This window comes from Triturus cristatus, chromosome 2_1 (genome assembly GCF_964204655.1).
Source record: "Triturus cristatus chromosome 2_1, aTriCri1.1, whole genome shotgun sequence".
NCBI lineage: Eukaryota > Metazoa > Chordata > Amphibia > Caudata > Salamandridae > Triturus > Triturus cristatus.
Genome location: NC_140581.1, coordinates 760,772,981 through 760,796,968, shown reverse-complemented (window position 1 = coordinate 760,796,968; position 23,988 = coordinate 760,772,981). Strand labels below are relative to the sequence as shown.

At 45.8% G+C, this 23,988-nt stretch overlaps 1 protein-coding gene across 1 annotated transcript in view; it reads right to left on the bottom strand.

The window, feature by feature from the left end:
* Window positions 1–5,782: 5,782 nt before the first annotated feature.
* LMNB1 (lamin B1) overlaps window positions 5,783–23,988 on the bottom strand; it is a 75,764-nt gene continuing 57,558 nt past the window's right edge. The window contains exon 11 of the mRNA XM_085632696.1: window positions 5,783–6,407. Coding sequence (XP_085488822.1) covers window positions 6,366–6,407 — 42 coding nt within the window. The 3' untranslated portion in view covers window positions 5,783–6,365. The remainder of the gene's footprint in view (window positions 6,408–23,988) is intronic.

Below are 23,988 nucleotides of genomic sequence, written 5' to 3'. Positions count from 1 at the left end.
TATTTGTGGAACAGGCTCTTGGAACGGTCGGCCCTTGCAAAGGTTTTGTGGATTCCACCAATGCAGAGAGTTGTATGCCCGACCGCTCACCAACACTAGGTCTTTCAACTGTCCTTGAGCCTGATTCCACTGACGTGCTAAGCACTCCTGAAGCGGGCGCATATGTAGTCTCGCGTGTGGGACTATGAAAATGCAGGAGGCCATCATGCCTATCAACTGCATGAACACTCACGCGGGAAGGGAGTGTTGTGGTTTGAACTTGGAAATCAGCATTTGCATGCTGTTGATTCTCACTAAATTTGGCTGAGCTGTGGCCGCCAGTGTCTATAGTCGTACCTAGGTACTGTTGTACGTGTGCGGGTTGGAGATGGGATTTTGGGTAATTTAGTGAGAACCCCAGACTGTGAAGGAGGTGAATGGTGCGGGACATGTGGCTGACACATTGCTGGGCTGACTTTGATTGAACAAGCCAGTCGTCCAGGTAAGGGTAGACGTGTATGTGCTGCCTCCGTAGATGTGCCGCCACAGTAGCTAGGCACTTTGTGAAAACTCTGGGTGCTGTTGTCACGCCGAAGGGAAGGACTTTGAATTGGTAGTGCTGCCCCTGAACGGTGAACCTGAGGTATTTTTTGTGTGAGGGGTGAATGGGTATGTGGAAATACGCATCTTTGAGGTCCAGTGTGGCCAGGAAGTCTCCCTGCTTGAGCAGCGGGAGGACTTGCTGTAAAGTGAGCATGTGAAAATGCTCGGAGAGAATGTAGCGGTTCAGGGGTCTCCGGTCTAGTATAGGTCTGAGTGACCCGTCCTTTTTCGGTATTAAAAATTACAGGGAGTACACCCCCGTACCTTGCTCGTGGACGGGTACGACCTCTATTGCGCCTTTTAGTAGCATACTTAGCACTTCCTGCTGTAAGAGCGTTAAGTCCTCTGAGGACATAGGACGGTGTTTTGGAGGTATTGTGGGTGGAGTTGAGGTTAATTCTAGGCAGTAACCGTGTTTGACAATATCTTTGACCCACCTGTCCGTGGTGATGGAGTTCCACGTGGACAGGAACCTTTGTAGCCTTCCCGACAGGTGTTATGTGGTCGGGAGGAAGGGAGAGGGTGTCACTGTTTGTTCTTGAGGGAGGACCTGGTGTTGCCGTATCCGCGTCCTCTGCCCTTTGTGCTTGAGCCACAATAACCACCCCGGGTGTTCTTATCGTAGGAGCTTTGTGTGTTTCCCTTGTTGTAGGTTTGCTGTGACCCCTGTCCTCTACCTGTTCCTCTATTTCCGGGGCGACGAAAGGAGCCGCTCCGAAAGGACTGCGTTTGGAGAGCCCCCATGGACTTTGCAGTGTCTGTGTCCTTTTTTATTTTCTCTAGGGTGGTGTCAACCTCTGGCCCGAATAAGTAGTCGGGGTTGACAGGCTGGTTGAGGATGTTATTTTGTACCTCAGGTTTGAATCCGGAGATTCGCAACCAGGCGTGTCGTCGCAACATGACGCTAGTGTTTATGGCTCTGGCAGCTGTATCCGCGGCATCCAGTGCACACTTAATGGATGCGTTTGTGAGGAGTTGTCCCTCCCTGATGAGGATCTCTGCTCCTTCTTTGAATTGGTCAGGGAGATGTTGGAGTCATTGTTCTAATGTGTCGTAGTGTGCTCGATCGTAGCGAGCAAGGAGCGCCTGAGTATTGGCAATGCGTCATATGTTAGCTGCCTGGGCCGCAACCCGTTTGACGGAGGTCTCTAGCACCTTGGACTCTTTGTCCGGGGGAGGAGCATCACCTGTTTGCGAGTGTGCCCGTTTGCGAGCATTCGCAACTACTATGGAATCCAGAGGTAACTGGCCTCTAATGTAGGTAGGGTCCCCAGGCGCCGACCTGTATTTCTTGTCGATCCTGGGGTTTATTACTCTTGCCCTGGTGGGTTCCTTGAAGATGTCCTTTGCTGGTTTGAGGACACCCTTCAACATGGGTAGAGTTTTTATATTTCTTTCTGATGATGCAAAAGTATCCATGAGAAAGTCGTCCTCGACGGTGTCAGAGTGGAGTTGCACACCATGATTGGCCGCAGCACGTTCAATGAGGGCGTTGAATGCGGCAGTGTCCTCTGTGGGAGACGTTTTTGCTCCATAGAGTTGCGGGTCCTGTGTATCCATAGGTGCACCCGAGTCTACAGGGTCATCCCAAGCTTGGTCAGGGTCCTGTCGGCCTTGAGGGTCCATCTCTCCGGGGTAGGGGACGTGGTCACCCATGTAGTCCTCCAAAACGTCTGTTTGAGTGTGTGGGAGAGAAGGACTGTGGATCTTGGTAAGAGGAATGGAGTGGTTCGTAAAGAACTGGTTCCGACGTCACTGGCAGCTTTTTCTTAAGCGGGATCCGGTAAGAGTCCAAAGCTGGCTCGGAAGTTATTCTCCTCTTGTGGAGCATCATCCTGCCGCTGTCGGCGTGGATGATGTGTGATGGAGACGTCTCTGCAGGAGAGCGTTCGGCAGGTGTGATCGTGGTGTGGGTGACCCGTGTTCTGATTTGGAACAGTTTTGGGGCCGTGGATGGCGGCAGGCCAAAAGTGATGTTGGCTGGTGGAGCTTTTATCGGCTCGGAGCCTGGCGTGTCCTGGAGGACTGCTTTGTGTTTGATGCGTTGCGCAGCAACGGGCCACACCTGGAGCGCCATCGATTCCTTTGCGCCGACCGGTTCTGTAGAGGCGGGCGTGGACTTCTTCGGCACCAGTGGGTCATCGAGTCGAGGAGCAGTAGTGGCCGTCGACGTCGTTGATGAGTGTGCCTTTGGTGGTGCTGTCGAAGCGGTGTGAGACGCAGCAGGCAGTTTGACCTTTGGGGTCGGAGCCGATTGTTTCGGTGCCGGGAGCAGAGTAGGTTTGGTGGCACCGAAGGTCTTTTTCCGTGTGTCGGCGCAGACGTCGGCTGCTGCAAGCTCGGCACCGAAGTCTCATTTGGTGCGGTCGGTGCAGACGGGTTTTGCTGGCGTCGAAGGTGTGGTGGGCCTCGATCCGACCAGCGTCACTTTTGGTTTCGGTTTCTGGGGAACCAATACAGCTTTCGGTTTCGGGTTGGAAGAAGGGAAACCAGCCGTTTTGTGTAGTAATGGCTGCCGCTGAATGTCCGAGGCCGGGCCAGAGGGCGGGGTCGAAGAACTGCAGGATAGGTCTTGGGTAAGGCCCGAAGGCGATCCCTCGACCGGAGCCATAGACTGGCGCACTGGGATATCCTCAGTCTGTACGGGTAGGCCTTGCTCGTCACCGGAGCTACTCTCTTCGGCCCCTAAGGCCTCATTGTAGTCTCCTACCTCGGTGTCTGCTTCATCTCTGTGAAAGAGTCGTTCGACGTCTTCCGATCCGGAGTCGTGTTCGAAAGCGGGGCTGGAGGGTAGGTTCTCCACGTCTTCGACATCTTCGTCCTCGGCGCTGAAGATGTTGGCCGGGGCCGGTGCCGCTTGCTGCGCTTCGAGTCTCGCTGCTCGTCGATTCCGGAGAGTCTTCTTGGATCGGAATCGTGCACAGGCCATACATGTAGACTCGTCGTGATCCGGTGAAAGGCATTTGTTGCACACCGGGTGGACGTCGACATGGGGATATTTCGCATTGCATACAGGACACCGCTTGAATGGTGTCCTCGATTCCATCGTCGATGACGGGTCGATGGTCGGGTAAGATGCGAAAAAGTGGGTTCTGGAAGTTAGTAAACTAACAGATACTATCGATATCGATCGGGAACAGTACCGACGCGAACTAAAGGCCTTTTGGCCTGGAAAAAGTTTTTCCTAACTTGAGTCAAGATAAGCACATCCGAACCCAATGGCGGAAAAAAACAATCTGAGGATGGAGAGGATGCCCATGCGCACTGTAGTCCAGGGGAGGAGTCACCTATCCCAGGATACTTCGAAGACTCTTCCAGGACAACAACGTGCAAACATCCGGACCCAACACTAGGCGGCGATCTATGCACAGATATGAATTCAGCAGCCCACATGCCTCGAACTGCAAAGTTTACTTTCCCTACTAGTCCTCTTAAGTGTATACAGCAGCAGAAATGTTTCCTTGAATCTGTTTTCCTAAAATATGCACACAATAAATGCTAAAGGTAATCCGACTGCCTAGTCTGCTTTTACGCTTGAATTCCTTGCTCCGGCTCCAAACAAGCTACAAAGTGTTCCTTTAGATGCACTTAACTGGCCAACCACTGCATGCAGCACATTTAACACAACATTGTCAAGACACCCTGCAGTGCGCAACAGACGTCTTGGTCACAAAATTCATTATGCACTACTCTCTGTGCAGCCATGCGCTGTGCTCTAGCCAAATGAACCAGGCTAGGGTTCATCACAATTCACAATTCCAGTGCTTAACATGCTACCTTCAGTGTTCCACATGGCTTTCTCCCATCCTGCTCTGTCAGGCCCAGTGGACTTCGAGATTCCCACTTCCCGTCAGTAACATGGTAGTGGTGCACTCTCATGCACCTCTCCCCTCAAGCACTACCAATTCCATGGGCAATAATGAGGCCACAGTTCAAAATGTGTTAACCCACCAACAATTAGTGCAAAGCTGCCGTTGTACGGATTTTGTCACGTTCCCCACCTATGTAGCTCCCACGCACATATCCAGATGTTCTGTAGCTAGTACTAATTGGATGCAAGGTTGGACCTTCTATAGACACCATAGAGAATAGGAAAATCTTAAAACATCATGGGAAGCTTCATTTGGCCACTTTACTCGTGGTATAAGGAATAATTTGGACACCATGGTGACTCAATTATTCAATTGAGTTGCATATGAAGAAGCGGGGTGGGGCCTAGGTCATCAGGCAATATGACTGAAAGGGGATTATTCATCTGGTTGTCACATTCAAGAATATCCATTTTTGAGGGGCTGAACTCGAGGTGGATAGCCAACATCCAATGGTGTACTGCTAGTAGGCTATTAATGTTAAATGCATCAAGGACATAACATCAAGGACATAAGCAACATATATGTTGAGAACACATGGGCCTTGCTTGCAAGTGTGTTAATATGGTTTCGAAATTTTACTTTTGAACTGACCAAAAGGTTTTACAGTGGGTAAAAGGTAGAATGAAAAGGATCTTAAAGTGGCTGGACAAAGCAAGATGGAGTTTGCAGCACTATATTGCCATCCTTTTTCCTAGTGTTTGAGTTCTCGCTCTAATGAAGGGATGCATCCACTACTCTGAGCTGGTGATTGAGCTCAAAGCTTAACCGCCATGGAATATTACATTATTCACGTTTTACAACCTGTAAAGTTATATGCCCATGTTCTTATGTATAATAGTGACCTGAAGTCAACTCTTCAGGAAGAGCAAGGGTGGATCATGGTCAGTTAAAATAAATCAAGAAAGAAGATGGGTGTTCAGAAATCATAACATGATTAAAATAGCAAACTAAAAATTCAAAATCAGTTCTGAAGATGGAGATTATGGCATTAAGCCATCTGCAGGTGTTCTTAAATTGGCAAAAGTAGTCAATCCACAGATTCAAAGAGGCAGGTCAAAGGATATCAAAATTGGAGGCATTTTCCTTCAACTTACCCCATTTTAAATCAATTTCTTAGCATGTGCTAAGGTAATTATTTGTTCATATTCACGTAGCCATCAAATGTATTTGGGCTTTTCAATTCAAGAAGCCAATCTAGATCATTCTTTAGTAACGTCTGGATACAAATACTGCATCTATCACACAGCCACTCAATAGTCATCAGTAATGCTCAATCTTTAAGGCAACTTAAACACTTCCTGTAGTTGTGGTACGAGTAAACCATTACAAACAATTTAAAATATTTTTTTATTTTTTTCCACATAAAAAAACAACACTATTAAAAGTTCTAAATTCTCACAACCCCTCCTACCTCTTTACCAGGGCTCAGACTAAAAAAAATAATTAAAACAGTACTTCACATGATTAGATATGTTTACTGTTTACATAGCTGCTCTTAAAACTTTTGTAAACCTAAACACTGTACAAAATAGTGGTATAAAAAGTTATATTGAAAATTCCTTCCCATCTCTAACATTACTTAACCTTCAGTGAACAAGGATATTCAGCAGGGGACAATATAAAACAGTACAGTCTTCTTGCTGGAAAAAGCAAACAATGATCCACTCTGTACAATGAGGAAAAAACTGCCCAAGACTTCAAAATGGTAAGTTAAAATAAAAATTCACAGTTCAATGTCAATGATTCACGGTTTGATGTGTTACTACAAGCACCCCTTCATGTTGCAAGAAATAAGGCGATAAATGCAAGTTTCATAAATTCACAAAGAAAATACAAAAATATATTGTGCTTTTGAGCAGGCTCTTCACTGTAGGGAAGATCTAGATTTTGAAGCTTGTTCCTATAGTAATCTCACATAATAGAGCAACTTCTGTTCACATCTCTTGGTTCTCTCTAGGAAGGAAAGAAAGGTTCAGTTTTAAATTAGGTTGAATACTAGTAGAACATGAAAACATTTTTTTAGGGAATGGAGTAATTACATTTCCAAACACAGGGATGGGTTGAGTGAGCAAACCTCAATAGGGACCATCAACCATTTGTATTGAACCTAGTCCAGTAATATTTTGCGGAAATAGTGATGAAATTAAGACTACTGTAAAATACCTCTATTCTCAATTAGACTAGGTAAAGATAAGGTTACTTACCTTGCAACTCTTTGCAGGACCTTGCAGAGCATATGAATCAACCGCATAACCAGCTACAATCTAGTGATGGCGTTTACAAGTTGTTTAATGTCTGCTTCGGTATCAAGATACCCTGTGAATCTTCCCTGAAGCCCACAACACATCTGGACAGCTTGCCCCCCCCACCCCCCCATGGATGAAAGATGCAAGTGGAGAAGTGTGAATTATGACAGTAAATGTGCACGGTGTATTGTACATATTAATTTAGATAAGAAAACATCGAACCTCTGCTCGTACCCAAGGAGACGTACAAGCAAATGTGAATCTACAGCACTACAAGCAGGTAGTTACAGGCTAACACTTTCGATTCGTACTATGTGATGCTGTTGATCACATGTTCTGCATGGACTATAAAGCCGTGCATTGCGGTGAAAGTGGTGTCGGGCAATCAGATGAAACAAATGTTTGTAAAGTCTTTAGTGAAGTTTGCCCAACTCCAGTCTCTTTCTGGGTTTGGATAGTCACACAATGTTTAGCGGAAGTGTGTGGTGTTGACCATGTTAAGCCTAAAGGTATCTACTACTGGTAGGTTTTCCAAGGCCTCTGTTGCGCTCTTATCACTAGAGAAACATGCCCTGGTGCAGAATGTTCTGTGCATTTTGCTTTAGCGGCAACATGTTTGGGTGCCTTTTCCTATCCATCCCACCAGACCTGCCTTTGAAATGGGATTTCACAAGTGGGGTTTGTGAAAGCAACAAACAGTTGCCTTGTTTTGACGATGGAATTTGTTCTGTCAAAGTAATAACTTGGAGCGCTCTTAATATCCATGGTGTGCGCAATGTCCTTTTTGCCGCTATCACATAGAGGAAACAACCTTTGAAGGAATAACAATTTGTCCTCAGGACAACTCTATCCCTGTGAACCTGAATGAAAGGTTCCTCTAAGTTAATGCTTGCAGTTTACAGACTTCTTGATGCAGTCACTTCTCCAAGAATGGCTACCATCCAAGATGGATATTGATGCGGCTTAACCAGAGGTCCCATGATGAGGTAAGTACAACATGTAGGTCCCATGTAGGAGCCAGTGTTTTTCTAAAACTAGTTCACAAGCATCTTCATGAAATTAACAAGGATGTTCAACTATTTTTGTTTGTTTTGCATGTAAGCGGTTAGTTAAATTTAATGGTAGTATATGCTAGGCCTGTCATTTGAAGGTGCAGCAGGTAACATTTTATATCCTGCACTATTGCTTTAAGAGGCTGTTCTCGTTTATGCAATTTTGTGGCTAAACATTTATGTTTGTATGGTTTAATGACTCCCCCTGGTGACATGCACCATGTTGTGGTGCATTACAATAAATAATGCACCAAATCTTTGTATTTGGAGCAAAGATGTGCACCAAATGCTAAATTTGAATTTTAAGGTACTCCATGGCTGAGACCGTTTTGATGGTCGTTCCCTGGTGTACTAGGAGTGGGTGTATAGGTGTGGTGTGTCACAGGCCCAGGAATTCCCTAAAGCTTAGTAGGCTGTTCTTAGAGGTCTCGGAGCAAATGGTTTAAGGGCTCCACTTTACATGACCTGCTAGGGCCCTAAATGGGTTAAAAGCTTCTTTGGTTTCCTCAGACCAAAGAGTGATTGGCATTTGGTGGATCTCAGTGTTGCATCTTGTAATGTACCCAGCGACACCATCTGATAGAGGATAGTCTCAACTCTTGGAAACCTTAAATGTCAATTATATTCACCTACCCACCATCCTTAAAGACAGTTAAGGAAAACAAAGTGGCCTCAGTTTGAGCCATCATTAACTTCAGGGAAAATTTTATTTTCCCATTTGATTAAACATGGACAATTAAGATCAAAATAAGATTGAGAGAATGCTGAAAAAGCATAGAAAAACCAATGACAACTATACAAAAGGAAGGCAGGATAACTACTTAGTTACTATTGACCATTAGGTCGTAACTACACACAAGTCAAATGCCAAATGCAGGGGCATTTAATACCCAAAGACAGATCGTAGGGGAAAGAAATTCAGTCCATACTTTAAAGTACTAAGATTAGTGGGAATAACTCCGAAGTCTTGTACAGTCATTGTTACAGTCTTTCGGATGACCGGATAAGCTAGAAACTAATTTAACATCAACTCATTAAAAAGGTCAAAAATTAAACGAGGGAACCACACCAAGAGGGAAACTTTAGACCCGACTAACCCGACTAAGCCCCAATGAACTGGGAGCGATTGGTGTAAACTACTCTGCCCGGCAAGATAGTAGGCAATAAAAAAAAAAACTAGACACTGAAATTAAGATTTACATGCTAATCTGAGCAGATACTCTACTCGCTCCCTTCGATTTTCAAAACCAAAGTGGGTACAGATAAACTGGTGGAGGGCTACAATACAGCCCCACATAATGCTATATAGGCTGTAGGAATCTAGATCTTTTTATGTAGTGGACTAAAGAGAGGTACACTGTGTAAAGAGTCCAGGCAAACCCCAATCAGTTTACAGAGGCACAAATAACCCAAATGCTCGTGTGGGTGAGCAGTTAGGAATATCAGAGGGTAGTGCCAAACATTTATTGCACACAAAGGCGCACTCAAAGAAATCCAACACCAATTTATAAAAATAACACTTTACTATGTTATGTTAACCCGACTTGTATAGCGCAAACAGCTGCCTCAGCGAAGAGGCGTCCCGGTGCTGACAGCAGCAAGACATAGAAGCTAAGGCCTAAGCCGGGGAGAAGAGATAGGTTTTGATATCCTTCCGAAACATCAGATAGTTGTCCAGACAGCGGATCTGGGAGGGGAGGGAATTCCAGAGTTTGGCCGCTAGGTAACGCAACGACAGTCCACCAGCACGTGTACGTTTCACCCGAGTGACAGTAACCAGGCATGGCCCCAAGGAGCGCAGATGACGCAAGGGTGCATAAGGCACTAACAGATTGGCCAAAATACCTGGCGAAGAGTTCTTCAGAATTTTAAAGGCTAGGCAAAGGGCCTTGAATTCGATGCGCTTGGCCATAGGCAGCCAATGCAATCGCCAAATGGCACCGGTTGTCGGGCAGCTTCTAGGGAGCCCAAGCAGGGCTCTGGCTGCCGCATTTTGGACCCTTTGTAGACGCACGACCTCTGCCTTATTTACCCCCAGGTAGAGTGAAATGGCATAGTCCAGCCTAGACAGGATAGCCACTTGGACAATCATTTGTCGGGTGGACGGGTCAAAGTACCCCAGCAGGGGTTTCAATCCACAGAGTAAGTCAAAGCACGTGCCTGCCACTTTCTTGGTGTGTTGCTGAAACCTGAGGGCCGAATACAACCACACCCCTAGATTTTTCACCACCGACTTAGGAGTGGGTGCACTCCCAAGGATATTCGGCCACCATTGCTCACTCCATAACTCAGTATCTCTCCCCACTAGCAGCACCTCAGATTTATTGAGGCACTAAGATGTTATAGTATCAGTGCTGCGGTGTTCCCAGCATCAAGAATGGACCGCAGCTGTTCGGTCACAGCAAGTAGGGCTGTCTCCGTGCTGTGACCTGGGCGGAAACCATTCTGACCAGGACACCGTGATTATCCAGGATTGCCATTAGAACGGAATTAATGTGTGCCTCTTAGCCGCCCAAGGTAAGAGAAATCGAACAGAAGTTTACTCGTTTGGTTGGGTCCAGTGAAGGTTTTATAAGTAGGGTACCACCATTGCCTGCTTCCACAGCTGCGGAACCACAGCAGTGGAGGGAGAGAGGAATTTATCACCTGGCACAGAGGTGCCAAGAGCACAGGCAGCGAGTTCATGAACTGATCTGGCTTAAGGGGGTCTGCAGGAGAGCCAGATTCGACTTTGCAGCATAGCAGACGAAGTTCATCCTGTGAGACCGAGGGAAAGGCTGTGAGAATATGGGTAGTAGGGGGTATACGAGTAGGGCTAGGACTTATATAGTTTCCACTTTCGTGACAAAAAAAGTTAGCCAGGTCCTCACAGTGCTGCTTAGACGTGATCACAGACGCCATAGGGATTTTTCGTAGTTTAAGATCATTAAGTATTTTGAAAATACACTTGGCTAGATTGCTACTAGACTTAATTTCATTAGGAAAATAGGTAGCCCGCTCAGATTGAAAGCCTGATGGTAGCTCTTAATAGCGGCCTGATAGAGTCTCTTAGCCGCCAGGTCGTAGTCTCTCCTCTAATCCCGCTCAGTTTTTTTTACAGGCTTTACACATGGTGGCCAGTCTATCAGAGAACCAGGGGTTGGAATTAGAGTTGCGGCATTTTGACCATATGGCCGGAATGAGAGAGTGCAATGTTTGAGTAATCCAGTCGCTAAGTATAGTATATGCCACGTCTAGAGCACTAGGCAGCTTAGGAGTTTCTAGAGCCAACAAGGCATGAAATTGCTTAAGGTTCAGTTTTCGCTATGGGCGCTTATGACAAGACTTCTGAGCAGCTCTGTGCAGGGGTTCAGAAGTCTGAAAGGATGCAGAAATCAGAAAGTGATCAGACCAACAAACCGGGCTAGGTGTATTGACAATAAGGGAAGGGAGGTTGGAGAAGACTGGGTCTAGCAAGTGACCTGCCGCATGAGTAGGACCTGTCAACTAATTTAGTTAGTTGACAGGCTGCCAGGTCTGCGAGCAAACTACAGATTTCTGTATCTGTACGACAGTCAAAGTGTAGCTTCAGGTCACCAAAGATAAGGTTAGCTGTTCTGTATGCTTTAGATACCAAGATCGGAATCAGGCAAGTACTTTTCAAGTTATGAATTTTCACAGTTTTCAAAAGTGGATATTTAATGCAATTTTTGGGGTGCAGTAATGTTATCTTAAGGGGGACAAATTTACTGCATTTGGGCATCGTAACAGCGACTTGAGGGGGGCATCCATTGAGGTGCAGAGGTGTTATGGCATCAGGTGTCCCATTCACTTAAATAGCTAATGGTCTGGTCAGAGAAAGGCTGCAAGCTGGGGCCTGTGGGGTGGGGTTGAAAAGGAGGGGGGGGTGGAAAAGGAGGGGGGGTGAACGATACACTCAACCCTCACAATGCTCGGGCATGTATGGGCACCACTGGTCCACATCTACACAGGCTGTGGGGCTTGTGCGCGGTGGTGTCTTTTAGAGTCTGGTTTGGTGCTGGAGTCACTCGTGGTTTGAGGAGATCTGCAGAAAGAGGCTGCAGGCGGCGACTTGAAGTCCAGTCTGACCAGACCCAAGGATGGGCTCTGCTCTTATGGTTCTCAGAACGCCGTGAGCAGTCACCTATTCCGGACTCAGGCTGGTGGGTGCAGTGGTGCTTTGAGAGGTCTGTGGCCGGGGACTCAGTCTTTGGTTACTGCAGGAGGGGGCAAACAGGACTGCTGGGCTGCTCTTGATGTGGGTCTCACGGTCGCTAAAGTCCCTCAATGTGCAGGTCGATCTTCCTCAGTGATGGTGTGTGGTCACATCAAGTTTAGGCGGTTGCAAGGGGTTCAGTACCATAGGTATTGGCTTTATGTGGCTCCAGTCAGTTCTGGCATCCCCACACTTGGAGGGAGGACAGATCTGACATGTAGGAGCACTGCTACATCTTCCTGGGTTGCTGTTGCGCCTGTAGTCCTGGTGAGGGGCCCGTACAGGACGTTGCTTCTTTGGTGCCCGCAACTGCAGGGGAGTAGCTCTTCTACTCCAAAAGAAGTTTCTCTGGCGACTATGAAGAACTGACAGCCCTTCAGGCTTCTTGGGAGTCTGTACAACGGTAGGACGAGTCTATTGCTCCACAAGGGTCAGTTGCAGGAGGCAGGCTGGCACCAAGTTAGTCATGCTCCTCGGTCCACTTCTTTTGTGTCCGTCGAAACCTGGGGTCCTGGTGTCAGAGAATCCCCTAATACTCAATTTAAGGGCATTAAAGGGAGTGAGGAATAGTAGCCAATGGGCACTTACCCCTGGGGTCACTGCACCTCCTAGACTACCACTTCCTTTGGGGGACTGAGCATCACCCTGTCCCAGAATTCCGAATTCCACCGCACACACAAGGTGGAATTCCCGACTGTGTTCACTTCAGGATGCTCACCCTAGAGGTTTGTCCATCCTGCCAGTGCACATGCCTCCTGCACAGATAATTCTCCCGCCTGTCTGGGTGCCAGATGGGCCCAGGGAATGGGGCTGGCATCTCCCCTGTTTAGGGAAGCCTTGGGTCGCACATCAAAGGCAGCAGAGGCCTTTGAAGCCTCCAGCCTGGATATGCAGATCACAAGCCATCCTGCTGGAAGGGGGTGTAAACACCTCCTGCCAGATCAGGCATGGTTTGTCTTCTGAGAGCGGGGCTCTCATCTCCTACGGGGTCAGAAACTCATCTGTGGTGGCAGGGTGGACTGGACCAGACAGCCAGTCCACTAAAGGACTAGTTGGGTTCAGGGGGTACAACACCAACCCAACACCAGAGAACTCATCACTAACCTACCCACCAAGACGTCCACCTGACCAAAAGGACAACCCTCACCAAAAACATGTCAGCAATCATGTGAACCATCCACTAAGGGGCCCCAAACGACCTATGCCCCCCCCCCCCACATCTACAACCAGGAAACATCACCAATCAACACCACACCAACACCTCCATCATGTCCACCACTTTCCGGAATGAACTGAAACTTGCAGAAATCAACACCCTCTGCAAGAAGGCCACAGCCCTTCCAAATCAACTGAGCAACTTCGAACCTATATTCTGGGTTCACTGTCCAGCCAAAGTGATTGAGAAAGCCATCAACAATTAAATCACAACCCACCTTGAACGTCACTGTCACAACATTCATTCAGAATGAACCACAGCACCGAAAACAGCAGGCACTGCAGTTACTGACATTAGAATTAAGCTGGATCGAGGCCCTCATCCTACTCAACTTCTCTGCAACCTTTGACACAGTCTTCTATAAAACCCTCATCAGGAGACTCCACCGGTATGGCATACAATGATCTCAAATGAAAGGTCAAACGGGAAGTACCCAAAGGTTCAGGCTGCCACCCTTCACATCAGAGACCAAGAAACTGAAATGCAGAGTCCCACTGGGATCGACTTTCAGCCCCACCTTTAACATACGAGACACTGCTTTCCACCATCATCCACTCAAGGCATCACAGTCATCTCCTACGACGAGGACGTCAAACTCATCCTCTCCCTGATGGACAAGAGTACGACCACTAGAACATAATTCTACCTCATGACCATGGTAGCAGACTGGATGTGAACCAATTGCCTGAAACTCAACTCCGTCAAGACTGAAGTACTAGTCTTTCCCAATAAGACCTCTGCATGGATCTACACCCGGGGCAATCGGAGCTAGGACCAACATACACACCCACAGACCACGCAAGAAATCTAGCATTCATCCTAGACAGCTTAAGTCAACGCAGTGTGCACATCCTGCTTCTAAATCCTATGCACACTGCAAACGATCCTCAAATTGTTGCCTCCGAATACCAAACCGATTGGCTGCAAGCACTAATCTCCGGCAGCCTGGACTATGGCAACACTACACAGGAATCTCCAAACTCCTCCTACATAGACTGCAGATCTTAACACTGCTGCAAGACTCATACTTGACCTCCCAAGTCGCACCCACATCACACCACACCTCACCTCAGGAAGCTTCACTGGCTATCCATTCACACGCGCAGCAAATTAAATCTGCTCATGCACACATACAAAGCCCTACACAGCACAGGACCAGAAAACCTGAACAGCTGCATACACTTTCACCAGACACCTACACTCTGCCTCACTCGCACACATTTCTTTGCAGCCACAAGAGCAAAACTGGAGGTTCCTCATTCTCTTTCATAACATGCAAGACCTAGAACAACCTCCCTCAACACAGAGCCTGCTCCTCACTTCTGGAGTTCTGCAAGAAGCTGAAGACCTGGCTCTTTGTATGAGCACCTTGGAGATCCCACACCTACCCATGCACTTGGATTCACTCTTGGGTGATTATATACAAACACAACATATTTGAACTGATATGTCAAGAGGTCTCATTTAATCTATATTAACACCATCAAGTAGAGGAAGCGGGCATCTCCTCCTCTGGAGGCCCTGGCAAAAATAAGTACAGTTTTGACTGTTCAAGGTCTTCAAATATTATGAATATTCAGACACTTTATGGCAGCAATTCCCCATTATATAAACAAGCATTGGCAATAAACTGCAGACAGGAGCAGCTCAGATGGAGTGAGTGTATGCAACATGGAGGATGTAGATTTCTCCTGCCCTTCCTCTCCAGCAATTAAAAAAAGAACCCATTAGACAAGACCAATGCTGGCTGAGTCAGTGATTTTTTTTTCTTAAACTTTGAGCCATGCTACCTACGCTAGCCCTAGCATTCTGCCACGATCTTCTTGGGGCACAGAGTCTTCAACCTTCGGCGGGGCGCTCACGCTGTTAGTCTCCCCCGCTGCCTTGACGACATCGAAGGCCGCTGCGGGGGGAGACTACAGCTCCCGTGAATCATCAGTGACACGCCCCCTTCCGGCAGATCGCGCGCCCGGAGGCGCTTCATAACCGGCGGCTCCCTCGGTGGAGCGGGGGATACCTACGCTAGCCCTAGCATTCTGCCACGATCTTCTTGGGGCACAGAGTCTTCAACCTTCGGCGGGGCGCTCACGCTGTTAGTCTCCCCCGCTGCCTTGACGACATCGAAGGCTGCTGGGGGGGTGGGGGGGGAGACTACAGCTCCCGTGAATCATCAGTGACACGCCCCCTTCCGGCAGATCGCGCGCCCGGAGGCGCTTCATAACCGGCGGCTCCATCCGCGTCGCGGGACGCGCGCGGGCGGCGCCGGCCGTCTGAGGCCGAAAGAGGACGGGCCGGGCCACCCCCTTTGTCGTGGCAAGTCAATACAAAGTGAGAACTACTAGTATTTTGGCCCCCCTGTGTATATTGTGAAGTTAACAACTTTGCTGTATTATATGTGTGATATAGGGTATAGGAAGCAGGCACATTATACCATCAGTCATGGTTAAACGAGGAGCTAAAGCCTCAGCAGACTCCGCCTGTAACACTATCGATACCTACTTGGTAAAAGCAGTTAGTGCACTCACCCAGGAAATAGACCGCACAGAAAAAAGATTGTTTATGGGTTCAAACGCACTACTTCCAATTAACCAAGGAAATCAAAATTCCCGAAATAGTGAGGTATCTATAGCGTTAATTCCCACCGAAGGAGATGCCACTAATATTAGTACTCCCTCTAATATTTCTAATTCCCCTAGACTGTTTGTCACTGATGCCAGTCCTGTTTTATCTACTCCCCCATTGGGAAACAAAAAAGGGGCTCGTAGAAAAACTTCGGGGCAACTTATTGGGCCCAAGTAAAGAGGGAAAAAACCTATTTCTGCCGACAACAAGGCTGTCACACGCTCAAGGGCTAATCTATGCATCTCGGAAACTTTTAACCCAGAGGCGATTTGTGACAAACTTGCTGAACTCATTAGACCGCTATATGAAAAAGTGGATAATTTAGCCAGGGAGGTGGATAAACTAAGAGGAACTATTGATAAAGTCAGGATGCGGGACCCACAAAAAATAGGTATAGAAGCTTCAACTATAACTACGGGTATGGTTGAAAGGAATATAGAGGCTCTAAATTGTATTAAAGAAAAGACCCCCATAAGCCAGCCACGCGGAGAATTAAACAATTCTCCCACTACAGCAGTGGGTGAGAAACCAATAGAAATAGTTACTAAGAGAGGACAACCAAATAGTAAAATTGCACCTATGGAACAAGCAAGACTGGAGAAAGAAGTCTATATGGCTTCTAATAATGATGGAAAAATATCACCTTGCATTAACTTGCCCCCAGAATGCAGTCCATATGTTGCAGTACTTGTGAATATTCCCAAGCTAAGAAATGGCCAAGAGGAGAGCAATGAAACACTCAAGAATAAAACGCTCCACTGGTTGGCCAACAATTGCAATTTTCCTATGGTAGGGGCTAATCAGATTATACTAGCACAAAGAGTAAGCTGGATAGGTCCCCCTAGAAAAGATTTTGAAGGAGACTGAGTTGTAATAAATTTTAAGACCTGTTCCTGGGCCAAAAATACTCTTAAAAATGCCCCCGCTCCTTCTGCATGGGAATATAACACCACCTTACTACCATTAGGCTATTTCTATAGGCATTTATTGGAATCCAGTTTCCCAATGAATTCTCATCATCCAATGAACTCCCGTTACACAAATATGTTGAGATCATGCCACTATACCCCTGTCCCCACATACAACAGATTTAAAGTATTCAAATCCATGGAGGACATTGATTGACATAATCCTGTTAAAGGCCCTGTTTATGACAGCAATTCCCCCCCTTACATAATGAATGAAGTTTTTAAAGCTGAAAATGGAGAGAAGTTTGCCATTAACCAGGTCATTTCCTATACACCTATAACAGAAGCCGTACAGCTACCCACCACCTCCGAATTAACCTCGGTAGAAGATGCTAGAGGAACTACCTGGACTAATAGGAATGGAAATACGGATGTTATCTCCTGTAAACCGGCAATCAATGACGAAACAGTAGATGGCATTACAACCGCCAAATCTGATTTGGATGAAGGTCTTAGAGTAATCACCTGGAATATAGCTGGCTTAAATAAGAAACTGGATACCCCTTTTTGGAAAGACTTCATTAACACAGGATATGACATATGCCTTCAAGAGACTTGGAGAGAGGAGCTTATTTGTATTGAAGGTTATTGTGCATATTGTTTGAATGCAGTAAGTTCCACCACTGGCAGAGCAAAGGGAGGCCTTCTTGTGTTGATATCTACCAAACTTAATTCTTGTAAAATTAGAAGCTGTGTGTCAGTGGGTGTCCACTCTCAGGTGTTATGTCTTGAGTTTGATAAAGGAAAAAACTTAGTTTTGATTAACTACTATAACAATATATTTTCCAAAGAGAGAGATAAGATTCTGACCCCACTGGACACGGAATTAGAGAGGGTATTGGAGCTTCTGGGTAATCAATCGGTCATTCTATGGGCGGGTGATTTTAACATTAGCCCGTGTATGTTTGCTATGAATGATCTATGTGGGTTACGTAGGGAGAGCGGAAACACACAGGATGCTGACTATTTACATTTCTCACACTGTACGTATGGTACGGCCTTAAATAAGATGTTAGCAAAACACGATTTGGATCTGTTAAGTTGTACTAAAAACAGAGAAAATGCTAGCTGCCCTACTTTTACAGGTAGAGATGCTAATACTTTTATCGACCATATCTTACTTTCAAACAATATTGTTTATTCTAATCTATGGGTAAACGAACAAGTTGAGTGATCACAATAGCATTTCCATTTCATTGCATTGCATTGTTGGGGTAATAATTTGAGAAATGTTAGTAACTGCATTAACTCTGTTGAAGCTGTAAGACCAAATGGAATGAGGATTAGATGGTCAAGGATTATCCCACATGAATTATTAAAGGAATTGTTGGCCAAATGCAGCAAGGAAATAGAGTACTGCCTTGGCGAGGATGTTTTACCACTCATTATACTAAATAACGTTCTTATGATTAACGAAACAATAGATAGTTTATTGACCAGGAAATTTAAGAGGGGAAAGGAAAATAATTCAGGCTGGTTCGACAACAGTTGTACTCGCGCTTTACACGAGCTAAAAGTAGCTCTGAGCACCCAACCCCGAAACCCCACTATTGTCAAAAACTGCAGAGTTAATTATAAACAATCCCTCGCCAAAAGGAAAAAAGAACTTCAAGAGGAGGCCTGGGATAATCTCAGCCTAGCCGCAGACACAAAAAATAGCAAATTATATTGGGAGACCATCAATAGCACCTTCTTAAAGAATGACAGAGTCCCAGAGTTTTCATATGTTAATTGTAATTCATGGATGGAACACTTTTTAATTTTTTTTAATCCAGATGGGACTGTTTTAGATTTTATATCGGATAAGGACCTTTCCTGGCCTAGGTTACCATTGAACAGAACCCTTGATGAGGTTTATGAAGGATTAAATAATAGCAAGGGAGGAAAAGCCCCTGGCCCAGATGAGGTCCCGCTGGACCTCTATAAAGCCGAAAAGTATTTGTGGGCCCCTCTTTTAACCAGATTTTTTAATGCCATCGCAGAGGGTCAACTACCCACATCATGGGGCCAGTCCTCAATAATTCCTCTTTTTAAAAAAGGCTCTAAGTCGGAGGCGTGTAATTACCGCCCTATTTCTTTATTAGACTCTTCTATTAAAATTTTGAGTAGAATAAAGTTAAACAGACTCGAAAACTGGGCCACAGATAATTTAATTTTATCAAAGGCACAATATGGTTTCAGGAAAGGCCTGGGTACCCTGGAGCAGTGTGTTAATCTTGATCTTTTGATATAAATACACTGTTGCCAAGGAAGGTAACCTATTTCTTTGCTTTGCTGACCTGAGCAGCGCTTTTGATCTTGTGGATCATGACATTTTATGGGACGTTTTACTAGAACTTAACGCTCCAAAGGAGTGCGTCTATTTCCTGGCGCGGCTCTATTCACAGTTATCCTGTAAGGTTCGTTATGGCCCCCAGGGTGAATGCACACCTTTTTTTAAAGTCGCAAGAGGCATCCGTCAGGGTTGTGTATTAGCACCGTTTTTATTCTCACTTTTTATTAATCAGATTTTATGTAAACTACCCTCGGATGCTCCTATTATAAATGGGAACGCAACCCCAATTTTATTGTACGCTGATGATGCCGTACTCCTGTCAAGAACACAGGTTGGGTTACAACGCCTTATAGACAGATTTGTGACATTCATCAAAGATAGAAAATTGGTAGTCAACAAGACCAAGACATTTTCAATGGCATGCGGGAGGAAAGCTAAATTTACTACCACCACCTTTTATATTGATAAAGCCAAGATTGAAACTGTCAAATAGTTTTGCTACCTAGGAATAACACTCAGGAGATGGGAAATGGATTCAAGAAGATGAAAATGTCAGATCAAAGATGATCAGAAATACTAATAGCATTTTTAGATTTGCTGCTAAATTGGGTCAAAGGAGAATAAAAGAAATGACAATTTAGAACGCCAGATGTATTTCTGCTGCACTATACGGGGCGGGCGTGTGGGGACACCATAGTGTAAATGCACTACAGAATGATGAAAACAAGTTTTTTTTTTAAAACTATGTGTTCCCCCATCAGCTTCCACTCTGTTAATTCACAAGGAAGTAGGTATAGACTATGTTGCGGATTTAGCCTCTTTACGCCCATTATCACTCTGGCGATCTATTTGGTCTAAAACAGAAACGATCTTTACACAATCAATTATCAAAGATTGCTTGAGGCTTGATAACTCATTATGTATACCCTGGCTGAATTACATTTGTTACTGGTTTGACCTTTTATTCAATTGTAATGTCCGCCTGAACCCTGAAGCATCAGGATTGATATCTAAGAAAGACCTAAAACTGAAGTTTCTCTCATACAAGAATGCGGTTAGAGAGAAGCAGTCCAGAAATCTAACAACTATTGTACAGTATAATGATCTGAATCTGAGTAAAGGCTTCCAGGTCTACCTCTCCTATGTCACACGTACCTCTCACCGTTTTGTTTTAACGCGCTTAAGATTGGGGATTGTTCATCACTTAGTCTCTTTCCCCCATATGAAAATTAGATCTGATAATATGTGTCCTTGCGACAATGTCTCAAAACAAAGCTGCTGTCACTTTTTATTATTTTGTAAATTTTATAGCCATTTTAGGAGGTTTTATCTAAAACCCATCTTTTTAAAATATAATGTTCGGTCCACTAAATCTGCATTGAAGTTATTAACAACTCTGGATAGCTCTGACATTTGCTTTTTTACCGCAACTTATGTGCTAAAATGTGTTTCTATAAGGAAGTCTATAATCGTTCCGGTATAGCTCCTGTTCTGCGTATTTTGCACATCTGTCTAGTACGGTTAGTAATTCTTTATGCATTACAAAAGTTTGAGCTCTGCTTGAGCTGCATTTGCACTTTAGGTCTTTACCGTTTTTGCACTATTTATGCACGGCTTTCAGCACTTTGCCACTCTATGTGAATTTGCACTTTATTTTTGAAGGTCCCCCTGTTTATGAAAATTTGTTCATACTTCTGTATAAAATAGTGTATTTTATGTAGCAGGTCTTCCTATATAACATGTAAATTTTTAATATTTGTTTTATGTGTTTGCTTATATGGTTGTACTTTTCCAACCGAATAAAGCTTTTGAAATGAAAATGAAAAATGAGCCATGCTGCTCTGGTGGTAGGGGTGGAAACAATGACTGGATAGCGCAAGCAAGGATGGGGCAAGCTAAAATTGAGGCAAGCAACACAAGGGGTGGGAGCAGCAAGCAATGCAGGAGGGGAAAGAAGAAACAATGCAACAAAAAAAGGAATCTTGCGATGTGTAACATAATTTGGTGCTCATGTAAAGCGCTACAATACCCTTGGGCTGACTGAGCTAGACAAAAAAAATGCAACTGCAGTGAGGTGTACTTTACAGATAGTATCTACCCACTGGAGCACTGTACAACTTTACAGTTGTCACCGGAAGAAGTGTTTGGATCTGGAATAGTGGAAATGAGGAACCACTGTAGGAGTGGGAAACCGGTATGCTGCTCCATCTGTGGCTGGAGTCACCCACTCGGTTCTCAGTACAATAGCATGCAAGTGCTCCAATCAGTTTGAGAGATAAAAAAACCAAAACAATAGCCAACTATTGGAAGAGGAACCTCATCAGTTAAGGCCACCAAATGACTGGATTGGATGGTCTGCTTTCTTGCATTAGGGGGGAATTCTCCTCGCAATGCAATTATGGCAGTTGGCCATTGCTGGCAGATAGTTTTCCGATGTCCCCATCACCCTTTGGCATCCAGTGAGAGCATGCCTTGGAGAGGGAGACAGGCAGCTGATGTGCGACAGCATGAGCAGTGGTGGCAGCCTCTGTTTCTGCCTTAGAGCAGCACTTGATGCTGCATCGTGCTGAAGGTCTGTAAAATTGTTGTCCACACCCAAAAGGTACCCATCAGCAGGTGCATCTGATCATGAAATACCCAATGCCAAATTTTCTATGCTAACAGACAGCTGTGGTGAATGTGTGCAACCTTGCTTTCAGAGATAAACAGAAGTCATATTCGGTTTGATCAACACTACTTTGTGCAGAACCAGAAAGCTAGATGGGTGGCCAGGAGCTTGAGGTAACTGATGTGGATGCCCCTGTGTTGCAGTGACCGCATGCCCTGAACAGTCAGTGGCTGAAGATGGGCTCCCCACCCAGACAGTGGGGTCTGTTGTGATGGTCACCTACAGGATAGCAGATATGAAGGGCTAGTCCTGCAACAGTGTTGCTGTTTCATCACACAGCAGAGAGCAATAGGTACAGGCCTGTATCAGCGCTTGATCGTGTCAGGGATGCTCCGCTTGTGGACAGGCATCGTTTTAGCAACCGCATGTCAATTGGAGATTTGGCAAAAAAAGGTGTTGGTATCTGTTTAAATACCTGTGTTTAACAGAAAGGTTGCTGTGCTGCTTGGATGAGGAATCTCTTTTGGCCCTCATGCCCCTGGTGTAACCTCCTCTTGAATACCCGTGTTGACAACTAATGGTGTTTTTGCCTCTGTTAGGTGGTGGGAGAACCTGTGGAGGTGGTGATTGATGAGGCTTAAGTAGACTGAAGTAAAAGTTTACTACTTTTTGGTATTCACAAAAGGTAAGTTACTAATAGTAACTTTACTACTAGTAATTTTACTAGTACTAACTTTACGACCAGTAACTTTACTAGCAAAGAAGGACCCTAAGGGCAGCAGCCACCCATAAGGGACAACTCACGAAGCACATTCAGGGCTGCCATTGCAGGCTGCGTGTCGTGGTGCAGATAAGTGAAAACACAACAGGATGCATCCCTATGTGACATGTCCCCTACCACTGCATTTAATATTTGTAAGTCACCTCTACAGCACCCCTAACAGCTATAAGGCAGGGTGCTGAATATTACATGGGAGGGCATACCTGCCTGAGCAGAAACGGCCCGGTGCTGGTCAGTCCCATTACTGCCAGTGCAAGTGACCAGGGAAGCCACCTTAAAACGTGCGTTACACTGGTGAAAACGAGTCCCTGAAAATAGGGCTGTTTGGTATTGATAAAAACACACTGATGCCAGTGTTGGATTCATCAGTAGATGCACCCCAAGAGAACCTTAGAGGTGCCCCCTGAAAAAATACCAGACTCTGGTGTCTGATGACTGGTTTCTGCCAGCAGCCACCCGGGACGATGTTCTGACCTCCTAGGGTGAGAGCCTTTAGCTCTCAGGAGACCCAGAACAAAAGCCTGTACGGGAAGAGGGCGTAACACCCCCTCCCACAGGAGTGCCTGCTGATTAGCCTCTTTGGGTCGGTGAGTTTCAAAAAAGCAGCCGCCTTTGGAATGTGAATCTGGCTCACATCCCAGGAGAGGAAGACACCACCCCCTGGCACCTGAACAGGTGGGAAAATTAGCCAGTATGGTAGGCGTGACAACTTCGGGCTAGTACTAAAGTAGGCTACTGTTCGGTGGACACAATATTTTAGAAGTAGCCATCTTTGTGATGGCATACTTAGGTTTCGGGCATAACCCTGTAGCAGAATTCCTGTCCCAGGATGCTTGTTTCCGGTCCAGGGAAGACGTTGCTTGGCAGTTCGGGCTGGACTGTTCCCATGAGGCACAGGGTCAAGACTGATTTGCATATAGCTGTGTCTGAACTGGGGGTGGCAAAGTGAGCTAAAGAACTATGATGGATCCAACCCAGATCTGTGACTGGGAGCGAGTGTTTGAAAAGTTTGTGCTCCGTCCATCATCTCATTGTATTTGCTTTATGCCCAAATACCACAGGAAGTGGTCATATAGGGGGTGTAGTGACCACAAGGGTCAGTAGCCCATTAGCTACTACCCTACACTCGCCTGACAACCCTAAATTCAGTATTTACAAGAGCCCCTGGCACCAGAGATGCAGATCCTGAGGACTCGAGAGAGAACACTGAAGAACTGCAAAAGCCATGAAGAGAAAACGCAGCCACCCTGGTACAAAGCCTGCCGGCATCCCATGTTAAAAACTGCACCAAAATCAACTCGCCCTGCAGCTGTTGACTCCAGAAACCTCGGAGGACTGCATGCCTTAGAAAGACTCAAGACATCCAGTGAAGAGCAGGACTGTTATAAAAAAACTTCAAAAGAGAAGACCGGGGCCTCTGAAACTGCCAAAGCCTGACACCATCACTGCACCGTCACCTTGTGCCAGAGTTGAAGTGGGCCATCGGTGTCAACAAGGTCCCCCAGCCATCCAGGGTGTCAAGTCCATCATGGTTTCACCTCTCCTGGACT